At 39.7% G+C, this 17,448-nt stretch overlaps 1 protein-coding gene across 1 annotated transcript in view; it reads left to right on the forward strand.

Annotated features, from left to right (window-relative positions):
• Positions 1-17,448, forward strand: part of PCSK2 (proprotein convertase subtilisin/kexin type 2) — a 495,543-nt gene that overhangs the window by 453,317 nt on the left and 24,778 nt on the right. Inside the window, exons 9-10 of the mRNA XM_007955378.2 lie at positions 3,057-3,272; positions 5,483-5,583. Coding sequence (XP_007953569.1) covers positions 3,057-3,272; positions 5,483-5,583 — 317 coding nt within the window. The remainder of the gene's footprint in view (positions 1-3,056; positions 3,273-5,482; positions 5,584-17,448) is intronic.

Here is a 17,448-nt window from a genome sequence, read left to right on the forward strand (position 1 = left end):
TACATCAAAGCCAAACCCACTGCCATTGAGTTGATTCCAACTCATAGTGACCCCCATAGGGATTCAAAAGCAGTAAATCTGGGGAAGCAAATTGCCTCATCTTTATCCCACAGAGAAACTGGTGGGTTTGAAATATACATGTAGCAATTATTTTTGCTTCTTTCCCTCCCTTATAAAATATAAGATGTAGATGGAACTAGTGCATATTAGTTTTATCATGCTAGGTGCAAGTGTGACTTTGTAATTTTCTTTGTTTAGAGATCGTATACACTTTAAGGAGATGTGTACAGGTGTTAAATTGACAAGGGGTGGATTGTAATAGTTAAGATTATGTAACTTGACTGGGCCATGATTTTCAGTGGTCTGGCAGTTATTTAATGATATAATTAGGCAGTTATGTATTGGTGTCATTTGGCAGTTATGTAATAATGTAATTTGATAGTTATGTAATATATGTATGTAATCATCCCCCATGATGTGATCAGCTAATTAGTTGTAAGGGGTGTTTCCTCAAGGGTGTGGCCTGCATCTAATATATATATGGATGTTCTGTCCAATATATATATATGGATGTTCTGGAAAAGTTGCTTGTTTCCTCTGGATCCTGCATCTATCTGGCTTATCATCATCTGACCTCCAGTTCTTGGGACTCAGCCTCTGCAGCCTATGAGCCAGCAGCCTGTTGTCTTACCTGACAGTCTTGGGATTTGCTGGCCACCACAGCCCATGAGCTAGCAGCCTGACATCTGAGCCCCTGCAGCTATATAAATCAAGAGAAGCCTCCAGCCTGATGCCTGACCAATAGCCTTGGGATTTACCAGTCTCCACAACAATGTGAGCCATTTATTTGAAATAAACCAATTCTCTCTCTCTCTCTCTCTCTCTCTCTCTCTCTCTCCCTCTCTCAATCTCCCACCCCCCTCTCTCTGTCTTTCTGGTTTTGCTTCTCTAGAGAGCTCAGCCTAAGACAAGAACTTATGCTTGGAAGTGTCACAGGATTAATTCACCACATTCTGTTGGCCAAAGAAAGTCACAGGCCATCCCTGATTGGGGGAGGGGGGGCTGGAGGTGGAGGTGTTAGACCTGTTTCTTAGTTAGAGAAGCTGCAAAGTCATATGGCAAAGGGACATGAATACTGGGAAGCATGAATAATTGGTGTCATGATCAAACTCTCCCTACACGAAGGTGAAGAAGAAGAAAAAATTGGTGTCACAAATGCTCCCTATACCAAGGTTAAATTGTTTTAGCATTGATTTCATTTTAGCAAAGTTTGCTTCATCTCACTAGCAACCTATTTGTGAACTGGTTCAGGTTTCACAGATAATTGGCCTTATCCACTTATCCTGATTCACATGAGTTTCACTTTCTGAGTCTGGAAGTTGTGATCCTGTGCACTAACGCATTTCTTCCTCTGTCCTGGTTTCTGAAACCAGTTGCTTGTGTCAGTGGAGTTTTTCCAGTGTCAATTCACCAAGACACTGTGGACCATTCCCAGCTAGTACTTTAATAGATATTTGCTGACTTATTGACTCAATCACTCACAGGCTAATTAACTCCAATTCCTGTTAAAAGCAACACAAAATGTAATTTCTCATTGTCAGAGACAGAGAAGCCTCGGAGGTAACCTAGTCCATCTTGCCTACTTCCGGCATCTCTCCCCTTAAACTACTGAGTCAGGACCTCGGAACCTAGGACCAGGCATGGCAGCCTTTATCAATATCTTCTGTTTCACTGCTCACACTAGAGGGTCACTGAGCTGCCCTAGGACAGGTTGTAGAGTGAGTGGAGGCTGTAATACTGCTCCTCACCTCCTATTCTAAATCACTGCTATCCTTTTCACCCTCCACTTGCAGATGAAAATAGAGTACCCCAACCTCTACTGCCTCAGTGGTGAAAAAGTAGAAAGATGCTAATGGCCCAATTCTGGGTTGTTGAGATACAGAATAGTCGTAGAAGACAGTGAATGGAAAAAGAACAGATAAAGCATAAGAACATGGTTAGAGTAGAAGTTCAGTGCTAACTGTAGGTATTTATGATAACATTTGCCATTTATAACTAGCTAACTCAAAGACAACTAACAACAAGAATAAACAATCATTGTGCACATTATTGTGTTTAAAGTTATATTTGCTATATGATTTATTTGATCATATTAGACTTCCTATATTTGATGCTCCTTTACACAAGTAAAATGTCATATAATATTGTACCTAAAAGAATTATAATATTATCTAATTGGGAAAAAGAAAGTGTGTGTGTATATGTTATTATGTTGTTATGTGCCTTTAAGTCGGATCTGGCTCATAGTGACCCCTCCTTGGGTTTCCGAGGTAGTATCACTACAGAAGTAGATTGCCATATATATATATATATAAAATTTATATATTTCAGTGTAAAATATGTATTTTATATTTAAAATAGGTGCATATCATATATGTGAATATATATAATGTATAACTATATAAAAGGTACGTATCTATTATGAATGTCTTATATATGCAATACAACACAATGCAGTGCACTACCATCGAGTCGAATCCGAATCATAGCAACCCCTCCTTGGGTTTCTGAGGTGGTATCACTATGGAAGTAGATTGCCCAACTTTCCTTCCAAGGAATGGCTGGTGAGTTTGAACCACCAGCCTTCCGGTTAGCAGTAAAATGCCTTAGGCACTAAGCTACCAGATCTCCTAAATGTCTTATGTATCTAAGTATAAATTTTCACCAAAATATATCTGTAAATATATGTAAGAATTGATAACAATGATCACACCTAGAGAGAATTTTTTTCATTTAACTTTCCATATACTTTTACTATTTTATTGCAAAATCTTTATGGCTTTTTTGAAGGTAGTACTGGGGGAAAAAGAAAATCCCACAGTTCCCTGCCAGAAGAATAATGGTTCTCAACCACAGATAAAAACAACTCAGTTATTTCCTTCAGCTGCTGAGAAAGCCCACATCCCTGACACTCCCAAGGCTGGGTCAACCCTTATACAATGGGTGATGAGGTGAATATCCTCATCTCTCTGTCTGTCTCTCTATCTATCCCTCAGGGCCGAGGGGGCAAGGGCAGCATCTATGTATGGGCATCTGGGGATGGCGGCAGCTATGATGATTGTAACTGTGATGGCTACGCCTCCAGCATGTGGACCATCTCCATCAACTCGGCCATCAACGATGGCAGAACGGCCCTATATGATGAAAGCTGCTCCTCTACCTTGGCCTCCACCTTCAGCAATGGGAGGAAGCGGAACCCTGAAGCTGGCGTGGTAAGTGTGGCCAGTTTCCTGTCCTTGTTCTCAGATCTTACCAAGCCTCCAGTTGATACAGGTGAAAGGCAAGGACACCTGTGTGATTCGTGGGAGCAGGGAATCACTGTGTTCCCTTCTCTTCCAAAAGAGTGTTAGCAAGTGTTCTGAGGGGATGACTTATTTTTTTTACAGTGTCTGACCAAGCTTTGTTATCAAGGTAGAGACATGGTATATGCAAGATGGAAGCAAGAACATGATGACTTTACCATCATTTTCCATAGATTGTCTTTCTTGATAATTGTTTTGGGTTACAAAGAATGAGAAACCCTTTTTATCAGTAAGTTGCCCTGGCAAGTCACATATCAGAACTAATTGTGAGCATTAAGGCATCACACCACCAACCTGTCTGAGCTAAGAACCCATCCATTTATTACTGTATTTTTAAAATGGCCTCTGTGGATGGACTTTTCTGGGTCCATAACCACCTAAAATTGGCCCACATGTATTTTCTCAGGGGAAGAGTTGAGATTTTCATCATATTTTAGAAATGATCTATGATTTTTCAATTAAAAAAAAGATTAAGAATCACAGAGCTAGGTTATTTATTGCATTTTGCACAGCTTTTCCTGGCTAACTGGAACCTAGAATATAATGACCCCTTTTGGATCTTTTCATCTCCCAGGTTCTCTCACTCACATATCAGCCTTTCCTCAGACCTCCAAATCAGAAATATAATAGGTGATTCAATGGTCATAATGAATTACATCCTGACATACCATCACCTCTACCAGGGCTTCCAAGGGAGAAGGAAAGCACAAAATCATTATTAAAAACAAAATCATTATTACCAACTAGTGTTTTGATCTGAAATTCCTATCTGTCTCTCAACCTTAATGAGTTGCCAGGCTTTCATGTCAGCCATGAAAAGCCCTTTGCTGAGAAGAAATCTCATCCTGAGCCTTCCTAGGTCCCCCTGGGTCTTGGGGAGGTTGGAGGATGGGTTAGCTCTTCTCAAGCAGAAAACCTTCAGCCCCTCTTATCCCACAAGCTATATGAACAAAAAGAGAGAAGAGCAGAGCAGAAAGTTATGAATAAATGAGGCCTCAGTCCTATTCCATTTCATAGTTTGCCTTTCCCACTAGAAGCTCTACTGTCTATTGTACGGACCCCACAGTGACCTTGATGTCCATTTGTCCTCAACCCTTACCTATGGTCCTCTTTCTACTGGGTTTGTAAGAGACACTGAGTTCTGTCTGAATATTATAATTTTGTACAACTGATGCTTTTAAACCTCCCTGATAGTCTTTGTTCCTCAAAATAATAGGCCTGCTTGAGGATCTTACATACCAACAGAGGAGAGAGAATTCCTGTTGTTTATCCATGATCTTAGGTCATGAGTAGCACAACTACTAATTGAAAGGTTGGCAGTTCAAATCCACCCAAAGGCACTTTTCTTCTGAAAGATCACAACCATTGAAAACCCCTTGGAACACAGTTCTACTCTGACATACATGAGCTGAATCTACTCAACAGCAACTAATTTCTTTTTTACATACATGAACTCAAGGAAACCCTTGGCTCTCATAATCATTGAAAATGATGTTTTTCTCTTTGGAAGTGAATTTAGTGGTTCCCCCTCCAATATTGGCTCATCATGTCTCATCATCTCTCTATGAAAGATGAATTCTAGATGTAGAAAAAAATTTTTTTCTAGGTAAATTATAGTTGGGCATAGTTGTACTTCTCTCTTTGGCTGTACTACTGTTTCCTTTATGAAAGTAAAACAAATGCTAGTGCAATGACCCTCAGGCCTTCTGAGTCTGTCCCAATGCAGCAAAACTCACCACTGCCTTGAATATTTTGGTGGATTGATTTGTCATTCCACCACACAGTATTTCCTTTTAGGATCCAGTAAGAAAATGTTTTTCTTGTCTCTAGAATAGCCACAGTTTTGCTTCTCTGAAAAATTAACTATTTTTTATCTTGTAGACACTAACTATAACTCAACATGTGTCCCTTTTTGCATGGGCTACTGAAAAGCTGAAAGATAAAATTTCTGGAAAAATGCATAAGTAGGTGAATACTAAGCTTATCCTTAGCCTCATCTTAATGTTCTTCAGAAAGAGGCATGATTTAAATAAAATAAAAAGATAATCCTCTCCTCCATATTGTTTTGGAGCTCAAACATTGTGATTTATTCACTCATTAATCAATATCTTCCCTTCTAGGCAACCACAGATTTGTACGGCAACTGCACTCTCAGACATTCTGGAACATCTGCAGCTGCTCCTGAGGCAGCTGGCGTGTTTGCACTGGCTTTAGAGGCTAAGTATGTTTACAAGTGTGGGCCCAGGGTCAGCTTTGCAGGGTGGATTAACATGTGTCTCCCCACTCACTTACCAGGGGTTCAAGGAGGCAAACATAAGGGTGATAGCTAATCAGGGTCAATGAACTCTGGTGAGCATCTCTAAATAAGCCATTTGCCCTAAATGATACACACACAGACACATATTACTCTCTATGTATGAGGGGCCCAAATGCCTTACAACATCACACCTCAAGGAGTGCACAAAACCCCGACACTCAGCAGCATATATCAACTACTTACTCAGATGCTAAATAAAGGCACAAAAGAGATGTCTTTCTTCATGGAACCCAACCCTTTATCCTCTGTATCTTCATTGGCTATTTTACCCAATAATATTCCCAATGAACTAGATGAAGAAAAAAACAACACCATCAAGCTGAGTATACACCAAGGTATTTCAGAACATGTGGATCACATGGTGCTCACGCTCAAGAACTGTTAATTTACAGGAATTCCCTTGTTAACACTGAGACAAGGTGGGTGAAGTCACACATGTAGACTAAGAAATGGGCATTAGGGGGAAAGCTTCCGAGCTACAGGGAAGAAGAGGAAACATTCTCCATGGTCTCCACCTCCCACAGGAAGGCACCTATGGCAACTGCTGGATCCATCTTGGATTTGAGCCTCAGTGGAGGTACCTGTCCATCTGTTGCTCTATTTTCTGTCAGTGCAGCAAGAGGCTGGTTTATATTCAAGAAATGAACATTCAGCTTCGGGCACTAAGCAGTGTACGTGTAACACCCAGCTGCGTGAGGAGCTTTCTGAGATGCTAGGACTCAGCAACTTATGAGAAGTTGGGTTCAGACTCCTGCGGAAGGAAAATTGAATTCCCCATCCCTGTCAGCTGTTGCTAAGCAACCTGAGCTTCCAACAGTGATCTCCAGGCAATCCTGCTTGTCTCTCTTCACATATGCAGTGTGTTTTCTGATTGGCAAAAGGAGGTGAGAGTTGGTTCCCAGAGTAGGAAGGGACCTCAAAAGATTATCTAATCCAACTCTCTGCATTCAAACAGATACGCATAAGTATCCTCCTTTTTACTGATAAGGCCCAAATTACAAGTGACCTGTCTCTTTGGAACTGGTCAAACTGATTCTTCTAACAAACGTCAGGTGGAAAATTTAGGACACCATGAGATGGACACTGGCCAAAGCATTTCACTTGGTCCTCTTGCCCTATTAAGTACAGAAACCAAAAGTTACTCATATATATGTGTATTTCCTAAAGATGAAACCATTAGAGGCCTGAGTGGGTCCTGGAGCCCAACTGGCCAAGTAATTTGTCTTTCCAACTCCTATTCCCAAAGAATACATAAGCAGCCAGCTGTGACTAGTCTATGGACTGGGGTGGGTGTAATCACTGTCTATATGACCAACAAGGCAATGGCTCTGGGAATCTATGAATCAGGGTGTTTTCAGACAGAGCTTGGCAGTCTGGGCTCTGTCCAGGTCTCATCTCAGTATTAGGTCAAGGTTGAATTTCACTATGTGAAACAGGAAATCTAAATAATAATATTTAAGTGGAGACAAGGATTTATTTCATTCTCAAGTGAAACATGGGAGGTAGGAAGCCCAAGGCTGATATGAGGGCACTACCATAAATCAGGGAGGCCAGCTCTTTCTAGCTCTCTAGTCTGCCATTTTCATGTTCTTTAGATTCTGCTGGAGCTCTATCCATCATGTCTATGCGTCAGGCAAGAATAGGGAAAGAGCAAAGGGCAAATAAAAAGTCAACCAGCCAAGATTAGGCTTTCCAAATGCCCTACAGTGACTTCTATTTACATCTCATTACCAGAACCATCAAATGAGTTGGCCAGAAGTGTCACATGACCACCCTTGCTACAAAGTAGGCTGGGAAATGTAGTATTCTAGTTGGTCACATTCTCCCAAGTAAAATTGAGCTTACCTTGATAACAATGGAGAAGAGAATGGATAGAGGAAAGGCAACTGCTAGCATCTTAAAGCACCTAAGTGAACTCACCTCTAAATCTTTATTTTCTTACCTGTAAAGTATAAAAGTATAAAAAGTTAGATAAGCAGTAAGGTTCTTATGATCTCCTTGAATGTTGTAGCACTGTTTTCAAAATATACTTTTGGGAAAGTGCAGTTTTTAATTGGGTATGTGTTGGTTTGAGGGTTGCCAATGTCTTAAAATTGAAAAGCATTCCTTTACATACTTATACACATTACAACCAGTGCTTTATTTGGGAAAGAATAGCTCTTCTAAGTTACTTCATGCCCAATATATGAGATAGATATTATTATAAATAATGATAAACTCTTTATCAAGTGCCCACTACACACCAGGCATGGTCCTGGGTGCTTTATACATATTACCTACGTTTACACCCTACTACAAACCTATAAGGTTTTAGCACCATTTCATAGAGGTAAAGGCTGGGGCTCAGGTTGCTAATGTAACATCTCCAAGCTGCAAATAGCATATCTGGAATTTCAACCCTGAAGTGCTGGAGTTCCAATTCTGGTTAGAGTTGGCTAGTTCCAACTCAGCCTAATTATGGGGCATAGGAGAATCCCTCAACAACTCATCCACTCCTTTGGTCACCATCATGGTAGAGGATCCCACCACTCATTTTGTCCATGGCAATGGGCCACAGTGAATGAACTGGCTCTCTCTAAAATGTGTTGCCAAAAATCAGGTTTCTGTTCATTCAAGAGGAGGTTTTCCCCACCACAGCTACACAAAGGCATCATGTAAACTGAATTTTCTCTTACAGGTTACAGGAGTGGCAGACAAGGGCTGTGGATAAAATGCCACAGGACTTATAAATGCATCCTTTTTCTCAGGTTGGAATTAACCCAGACCTTTGGAATTATTTTTTAATCCTGTCAGAATTTAGAGAATATACTCAGAATTTTGAAGCTGAAAGAAACCAGGTAGATCTTTTACTACTCCAAATATCTCTTCTTAAGTATCAAGAAAACAAGACCTAAAAAAATGAAGCTGCTTGCTCAGATTCACACTTCTTACTTTGTTTAAATAAAGATCATGTCCTATAAGTATATGGATTAAAATTCCCCTGATAGCTTCTAGAATGTGCCAGGTGTTAGTAGAAGTTCTTCCCCCAACCTTTAGAACATTGCAATTTTCAGTTTCTTGAAGATGTATGTTCTCTCCTTAAATCTCCCTTACTGCCTTGATAATTAGAAGGAAAATGTTAATTGGCTGTAGAAGAATTTGATCCCGTAAATAGCAGAACTCTGAGAGATAATGATGAGGGAAAATCCTCACAAACAGAGAACTCAAAAGAGAAAAAGTCAGTATTTTGTACTTATTCTTCTTGGCAGAAAGTTGATAAATCATATGTAAATTTCAATGAATGCAAAACTCTGTGGCAGATACTATGCTGCCAGTTATTTGGAAGTGGACCATTGTAAGCATCTATTTTATTGCAGGGCCCAGCTTTAATTGCTTAACTGAAAATAACTCTTACTAGTTTCCCTGATACAAGATTCTCTGTCAGCCACTGGAGTCTAGCAGCTTTGGACTGGGTTTTCCAAGCATCTTTCAATCTCCTCACTCAAGTTCACTGCCATTTCAGGCCAGATTTTTCTCCACATTGTCCTAAGTGACCACTCTATTTGGAGTCTGGTCCCTCCAAATGAAAATCTAATCATCTTCACCTCTCTTTTGGAAGGAGCTCTGGTAGCATAGTGCCTAAGGCACTTGACTGCTAACCAGAAGGCTGGCGGTTCAAACCCACCAGCCACTCCTCGGAAGGAAAGTTGGGCAATCCTACTTCCGTAGTGATACTGCCTCAGAAACCCAAGGAGGGGTCGCTATGAGTCGGGGCCGACTCGACGGCATATAACAACAACAACAACAGGTTCTACTTTGATCTATGTGATTGTTCTCTTTGAATCAAGAACCAGGTGGACCATCCTGAGTAGTCTCAGGCCAGTCTATTAGCAATTAAACATTTACTCCTAAAAATTACAAGGTCCCACAAGTGATCATGCCCAGCCAATGAGTTTCCACTAGCTGCAATAAGGTCACAATCTTTACTCATAATTCACCTGAAACTTACTCATGTGGTGCCTTGTGACAGTTCCCGGCTTCCTTATGGTCAAGTCAGATTCCTGCAGCACCTCTGACAGTTGCAGTTCTTTCTTTCAGCCTCATACTTCTCCAAACCATTCTCCCTGGTGATACTTCTAAATAAATTTCAGAGCTGGCTCACACTGCCCTACTGGCTGTCATTGAGAAAAAGTCTCAATGTTCTAATGTGGCCAACAATGCTCTGTCATCCTCTTCTGCCTCATTGCAGGTAACCCTCCTTCACTGCTCATACTTCATGCTCCTACTCTGCAGAGAGGTTTTAAGTTCATCACCTGCCTGATGCTTGTATTCTCCCTTCTCTATATCCTTCCCTCCAGAACTTTCTCTGCTCTGAGATCTTGCATCCCTGTCTTTTCATTCAGTCATTCTCATGAGTCTCTTTGCCCTTAACTTAAAATGTCACTTCCTAAGATATTCTTGCTGACCCCAAGGGTCAGAGTTTCCCACATTTCTTGATAGTTAGAATCTCTGGAGTGCTTGTTAAAAATACAGATTCCAAAGTCCATCTCAAATCTGTAGATTCCAAATATCTGGAAAGCTGTATTTTTAACAAGGATGCCAGGGCCATCTATCAAGTTAGGAAACACTCCCTTGGATAAGTTTGATCAAGCTTGGCTACTTAACGGAATTGCCATATGCTTTGACAAGTCCATGGAGTCAAAATCTCTGGGCCCTGACATCATTATTTTTCAACACTAACCAGATGATCACATGTGCAGTCAAGGCTGAGAACCACCATCTTAGAACAATCACTTGAGGAGTTGTTTTATGTGCAAATTATCAGACCCACAACCTCTGAGATGCTGATCCTGAGAACTGGAGTTGAGAACAGGAACTACCTGTTTCACTAGCCCCTAAGTGATTCTTATGGCAGGAACTTGAGGACCACAGTTCCTGCACAGGGATAGCACAGGTACCAACTCCCTCAGAAGCCTGAGCTTCCCCTGTCAGGGAGTCCTTTAGTTTTTTAAATACTGAGTTGTTCATCTGTCCCCCTAGAATCATGCCTGAACATGGAAAACACTTAATAGGAAGGTGTGCACTCATTTAACTATGCATAACTTTTTTCCCATATCTGTATCTTGGTTTTACAATTATCATGTAAAATATTTGAGAAGAACATATTACTACCCTGAACAAGTGGCTTTTACATTCTAGATACTCTGTAAATTATATGTTTTTATTATTAAATAGCCATTATCTGGGATTCTTGAAATGGTCTGGAAGAATTAAAGCTTAAGGCATGTTGATAAAATACCTAGTTTTGTACAATAGTTGCTTCTTATTCAATGCTGAAATTGCTCAGAAGAGGATATTAGCCTGCTTTTACTTTTCAGATATATGCAAAGGGCTGGCCACTTTGGAATATGGACTATTCCCTGATCTATTGCAGAAGTAAGAATTCCTTGTGACACTTTCTCTCTCATGGATCCCATGAGAATAAATCTGTGGAAAAGTGTGGAAGAGAGTCCTTCTCTGGCCATTGGGAAGCACAGCTTATTTTTGTGGCAGAGCCCCTAGTGCCCATGAAGATACGCCACCTTCCAGGCATCTCTTGGGGCATTCAGATCATCCTTTGGTCACACCTCTTGGCTTAAAGAATTCAGAGTCTCATTCCAGTGGCACTGATGTTTAGCCAGAATCATCAGGAAGTTTCACACCATTCACTTGCGTTCAAGGGGACCCTATTTATATCCAAGATACACCTTGAGTCTTATCAAAAAGGCATTGACATTCTTTGAAAATTTTTCCATAAAAGCAGATCCATATTTTGGCTCTGATTCAAAGCTCCAAGCAATGAACTTTGTGTGTCATGAAATTTCATCAGATAAGTTATGTTCTTCCTGTTGTTGTTGTTGTTATGTACCGTGGAGTTGGATCCGACTCATAGTGACCCCTCCTTGGGTTTCTGAGGCAGTGTCACTAAGGAAGTAGATTGTCCCATCTTCCTTCCGAGGAGTGGCTGGTGGGTTTGAACCGCCAGCCTTCTGGTTAGCAGTCAAGTGCCTTAGGCACTATGCTACCAGAGCTCCCATGTTCTTCCTAGTCCTTTGAATAATTTGACTTCTGAAGAGAGCCACAGTACAATGTTTTTTAAAATTATTTGGTTGTGTCTTTTAGTGAGAAACATGTTTTGCATTGCAACACAATACACACACCAAAAAAAAAAGCTTCACAAAAAAGCAATATTGGAGGCTACAAATTCAACACACAAAAATCAGTTACATTCCTTTACACTAAAAAATAGTATTCTGAAAAGGAAATCAAGAAAACAATGCCATTTACAATAGCACCCAAAACTATAAAATACCTAGGAAATAACCTAACCAGGGACATAAAAGACTTATGCATTGAAAATTACAAAATACTGCTACAAGAACCTAAATGAGACCTACATAAATGGAAAGACACCCTATGCTATGAATTGGAAGACTTAATATGCTGAAAATGTCAATACCACCTAAGGTGATCTTCAGATACAATATAATCCCAAATACAAATCCCAACAATATTCTTTACTGAAATAGAGAAACAAATTATCATTTTATATTGAAAAGAACATAGCCCTGAATAGCCAAAGCACTACTGAAGAAGAACAAGGTAGGAAAGAAATCACATACTCCACAATATCAAAGCATACTATACAGCCGCTGTCATAAAAGCAGCTTGATTCAATGATAGACTCATAGACCAGTGAAATAGAATTGAGAATCCAGAAATAAACTCATACATTTATGGACAACTGATTTTTAATAGGGGTTCAAAACACATTCAAGGTGGAAGAAACAATCTTTTTTAATAAATAGTGCTGTCAAAACTGTGTATGTACCTGCAGAAAGATGAAACAGGACCCATACTTTATACCATACACAAAGACTAACTCAAAATGGATCAAAGACCTAAATGTTAAACCTAAAACTATAAAGTTCCTGGAAGAAAAGTATGGTAGCTCTTTTTAAAAAAGAAAAAGGTAACAAATATAACTATAAATGGGACCTCATAAAATTAAACATTTATGCTCATCAAAAGACTTTATCAAAAAGAGTAGAAAGACAACCTACAGACTGGGAGAAATCTTTGGAAATGATATATCTGATAAGGGTCTAATCTCTCAACTATATAGAAGACTTCAACAACTCAACTTCAAAAATGCAACCAACTCTATTTAAAAATGGACAAAAGACATGAACAGACACTTCAACAAAGAGAAAATTCAAGCAGCCAACAAATACATGAGAGACACAGAACACTTGTACAAAGGAAACTACAAAGCACTATTAGAAGAAACCAAGAGAATTATATAAATGGAATAATACACCACGCTCATTTATAAGAAGATTTAACATTGTAAAAATGGCAATACTATGCAAAGCAATCTACAGATGTAAGGCAATCCTGATCCAGATTCCATCATCATTCTTTAAAAAGATGGAAAAGCTAATTACCAACTTTAAATAGAAAGGAAAGAGACCCCAGATAAACAAAACACTACTAAAGGAAAAGAACAAAGTAGATGGCTTCACACTTCCTGATCTCAAATCCTACTATACGGCCATAGTAGTGGCTGGTGGTGGTACAATCGCAGACCCATACAGCAATGGAACAGAATTGAGAACCCAGAAGTAAATCCATCCACCTGTGGTCAGCTGATCTTTGACAAAGGGACAAAGCACATTAAATGGGGAATAGTCTCTTTAACAAAAAATGCTGGCAAAACTGGATATTCATTTGCAGAAAAATTAAATAGGATTCATATCTCTCACCATATAGAAAAACTAACTCAAGATTCATGAAAGACCTAAATATAAAACCTAAAACTATAAAGATCATTGAAGAAAAAATATGGGCAAACTTAAAAAAAAAACACTGCCATCAAGTCAATTCTGACTCATAGCTGCCCCCATTGGGTTTCCAAGGCTATAAATCTTTACAGAAGTAGATTGACTCATCTCCTTAGAGGACCTAATATATGGCATGAAGATGCTATTAAACATAACTAAAAAAGTAACCAAGAGCAGAAGATGAACTAGCTATTGCGACCTCCTAAAAATTAAACACTTATAGGCATCAAAAAAGGAGCTCTGATAGCATAGTGGCTAAAGCACTTGACTGCTAACCAGGAGGCTGACGGTTCAAACCCACCAGCCACTCCTCGGAAGGAAGGTTGGGCAATCCTACTTCCGTAGTGATACTGCCTTGGAAACCCAAGGAGGGGTCGCTATGAGTTGGGGCCGACTCGACGGCACATAACAACAACAACAGGCATCAAAAGACTTCTCCAAAAGAATAACAAGAGAACCTACAGACTGGGAAAGAATTTTTGACAATGACATACCAGACAAGAAACTAATCTCTAAAATTCATAGAAAGCTTCAACATCTCAATAATAAAGAGACAAACAATCCAATTTAAAAATAGGCAGAGGACATGAACAGATGCTTCACTAAAAAAGACATTCAGGTAGCTAACAAACACTTGATCATTAGCCATTGTTGTTGTTGTTGTTGTTATATGCCTTCGAGTCAGACCCGACTCATAGCGACCCCTCCTTGGGTTTCCGAGGCAGCATCACTACGGAAGTAGATTGCCCCATCTTCCTTCCAAGGAGTGGCTGGTGGGCTTGAACCGCCAGCCTTCTGGTTAGCAGTCAAGTGCCTTTAGGCACTATGCTACCAGAGCTCCCCATTAGCCATTAGAGAGATGCAAATCAAAACAACAATGAAATATCATTTCACCCCAGCATTAGTAGCACAGCTCAAAAAACAACAAATGCTGGTGAGACTGTAGAGAAACTGGATTCCTTATAGCCTGCAAATAGGACTGAAAAATGGTACAACCACTGTGGAGAGATGTATGGGACTTCCTTTAAAAGTTGTAGATGGAAAAACCATATGAACCAGCAATCTCACTACTAAATATATACCCTAGAGAATTAGAGCCATGACATAAACAGATATATATGTATGACATTCATGTTCATCACACCACTATTCACAATAGCAAAAAGATGGAAGCAACCTAAGAGTCCTTCAATAGATAAATGTATAAACCAACTGTGGTACATAAACACAATGGAATAGTATGCAACATCAAAGAATAACAGTGAATCTGGGAAACACTTCACAACATGGATGAGCCTAGAGGACATTATGCTGAGTGAAATTAGTCAATTAGAAAAGGGCAAATATTGTATGTGACCATTACTGTAAAAAAGCCAAGAAAAAGTTTACACACAGCAAGAATCATTCATTCTTTGAAGCTTTTCAGAGGTGGGAGGAGATGGAAGGGTAAATTACTAACTAGAGGGTTGACACGTACTAACTTGAGTGAAGAGAAAGGCAGTATATAATAAGGAGGAGGTCAGCGCAAGCCAGAGGAAGACACGGAGAGGAGCACAACAGTTAAGGCAGCAAAGGTGAACACTAGTACAAACACAATCCAGCAATAACAATAATCTATAAGTGGATATATAGATAAGACACTCCAGCTGGACAGAGGTGGAAGGCAAATAGTACTACACCCATGAATATATGTATTTTTGAGAGAAGATGTCTCTACATATGTGTTTATATGTGCTGAAAATATATCCATGAATATAGTGGAGCATACAGGGGGCAAAGTTATGAAAACTTCTTAATCATAACCAAATACCTTGAGGAAATGAGTTATTGAGCCTGAGAATTCAGGGCCATAGTCTCAGGAGGACACTAAGCTCAATTGGCATAACATAGTCCACAAAGACAATGTTCTACATTCTACTTTAATGAGGTGCAACTGAGGCCTTAAAAGCTTGTGAGCAGCCATTTAAAGTGCAACTATTGGTCTATCTGCATTCAGAGAGAAGAAGAGTGAAGAAAATCAGACACAAGGAAACAATTTGTCTAAAGGACGAATGGACAACATGAACCCCAGCTTCCACCACCCTGAGACCAGAAGTAGATGGTGCCTGGCTACGACAGCTGACTACTCTGAAAGGAATCACAATAAGTGGTCCTAGATAGAATGGGAGAAAAATGTGGAATTAAACTCAAAATCATAAAAAAGAAAAAAGAGAAAAGATCATGTTTATTGGTCTGATGAAAAATGGTGGAACCCTGAGACTATAGCTGTCAGATACCCTTCAAGCCAGGAACTGAACTGAACTCCTATGGGTCAACTTTCAGCCAAATTCCAGGCCTATGGGGTAAATAATAATACCAGGAAGTTATGCACTCATTAGAACAACTAACTACATGAGATACAAAGGGCACCATTTGCCCAGGGCTTTAGCTCAGGAGGCTGGAAGGGATAGGAAAGAAGAATGAAGGCAAATGTAAAGACAGGAAGGAAATGGGAAGAGTCCTCTCATTGTGGGATGGCTATGAATGTCACAAAACAAAATGTGTATGAATTATTGAATGGAAAACCAATTTGCTCTGCAAATTTTCACACAAATCACAATTTTTAAAGAAAATACATGAAATGATGCTCAAGATCATTAGCCATTAGAGGCAAATCAAAGCTACAATAAGATACTATCTCACCCTGACTAAAATGCCACTGATAAAATGAAAAAAAAAAAAAGATAAGAAATGTTGGCAAGGAGATTGGAACGCTTATCCATTGCTGGTGGGACTGTAAAATGGCAGAACCGTTATGGAAACTGTATGGAATGTCCTACTCCTAGGTATATACCTTACAGACCTAATAGAAGTGACACAAGCAGATATATGGACAACTATGCTCTGGTAGCACAGTGCCTAAGGCACTTGACTGCTAACCAGAAGGCTGGCGGTTCAAACCCACCAGCCACTCCTCGGAAGGAAAATGGGGCAATCTACTTCCATAGTGATACTGCCTCGAAAACCCAAGGAGGGGTCGCTACGAGTCCGGGCTGACTCGACGGCACATAACAACAACAACAACATGTTCATTGAAGCATTATTCACAATAGTTTAAAAAAAAATGGAGACAGTTTAAATACCCTTCAATGGATGAATGGATAATCAAAATGTGGTACATACATACAATGGAATACTATTCAACCACAAAGAACCATGGTGAGTCGCCAAAACATATTATAACATGGATGGATCTACAGGACATAATGCTAAGTGAAATAAGTCAATCACATAAGTCAAATATTATATGGTCCCAATTTATAAGAAGACAAGAATAGATATATGTATACAGAGACCTTTAGTGGTTACCAGGGATGCATGAGGGTGAATTGGAATCATTGCTGTTGAGTCAAACCTGACACATGGTGACCCCTCCTTGGGTTTCTGAGGCGGTATCACTATGGAAGTGGATTGCCCAACCTTCCTTCTGAGGAGTGGCTGGTGGGTTTGAACCGCCAGCCCTCTGGTTAGCAGTCAAATGCCTTAGGCACTACACTACCAGAGCTCCCCTCTAGATGGTAGATACTTATTATTTTTGGTGATAGTGAAAGCAGGTGTAATGAAAACAGCTTGATCAAAGTAAATGATGTCACTTGGAAGCACACAAGAGAAAAGCATATTTGTACTAAAGAATATGATACATATAATTTGACAATGACACTAACAATAACCAATAAAAGAAAGTATGGTCACATATGTAGGTATATAGGCACATATGTGTACAGGCACATATGTATACAAGTGAGTATATATTTGTCACAGATAAAAGTGTCTATGTGTATGTGTACATACAGATATGTACATTCAACCATATATATTCATGCTTACTGCCATCGAATTGGATCCAACTCATAACGACCCCTCCTTG

The sequence above is a fragment of the Orycteropus afer genome, unplaced genomic scaffold (genome assembly GCF_000298275.1).
Source record: "Orycteropus afer afer isolate SDZICR_OR568_19922 unplaced genomic scaffold, OryAfe1.0 scaffold00500, whole genome shotgun sequence".
Lineage (NCBI taxonomy): Eukaryota > Metazoa > Chordata > Mammalia > Tubulidentata > Orycteropodidae > Orycteropus > Orycteropus afer.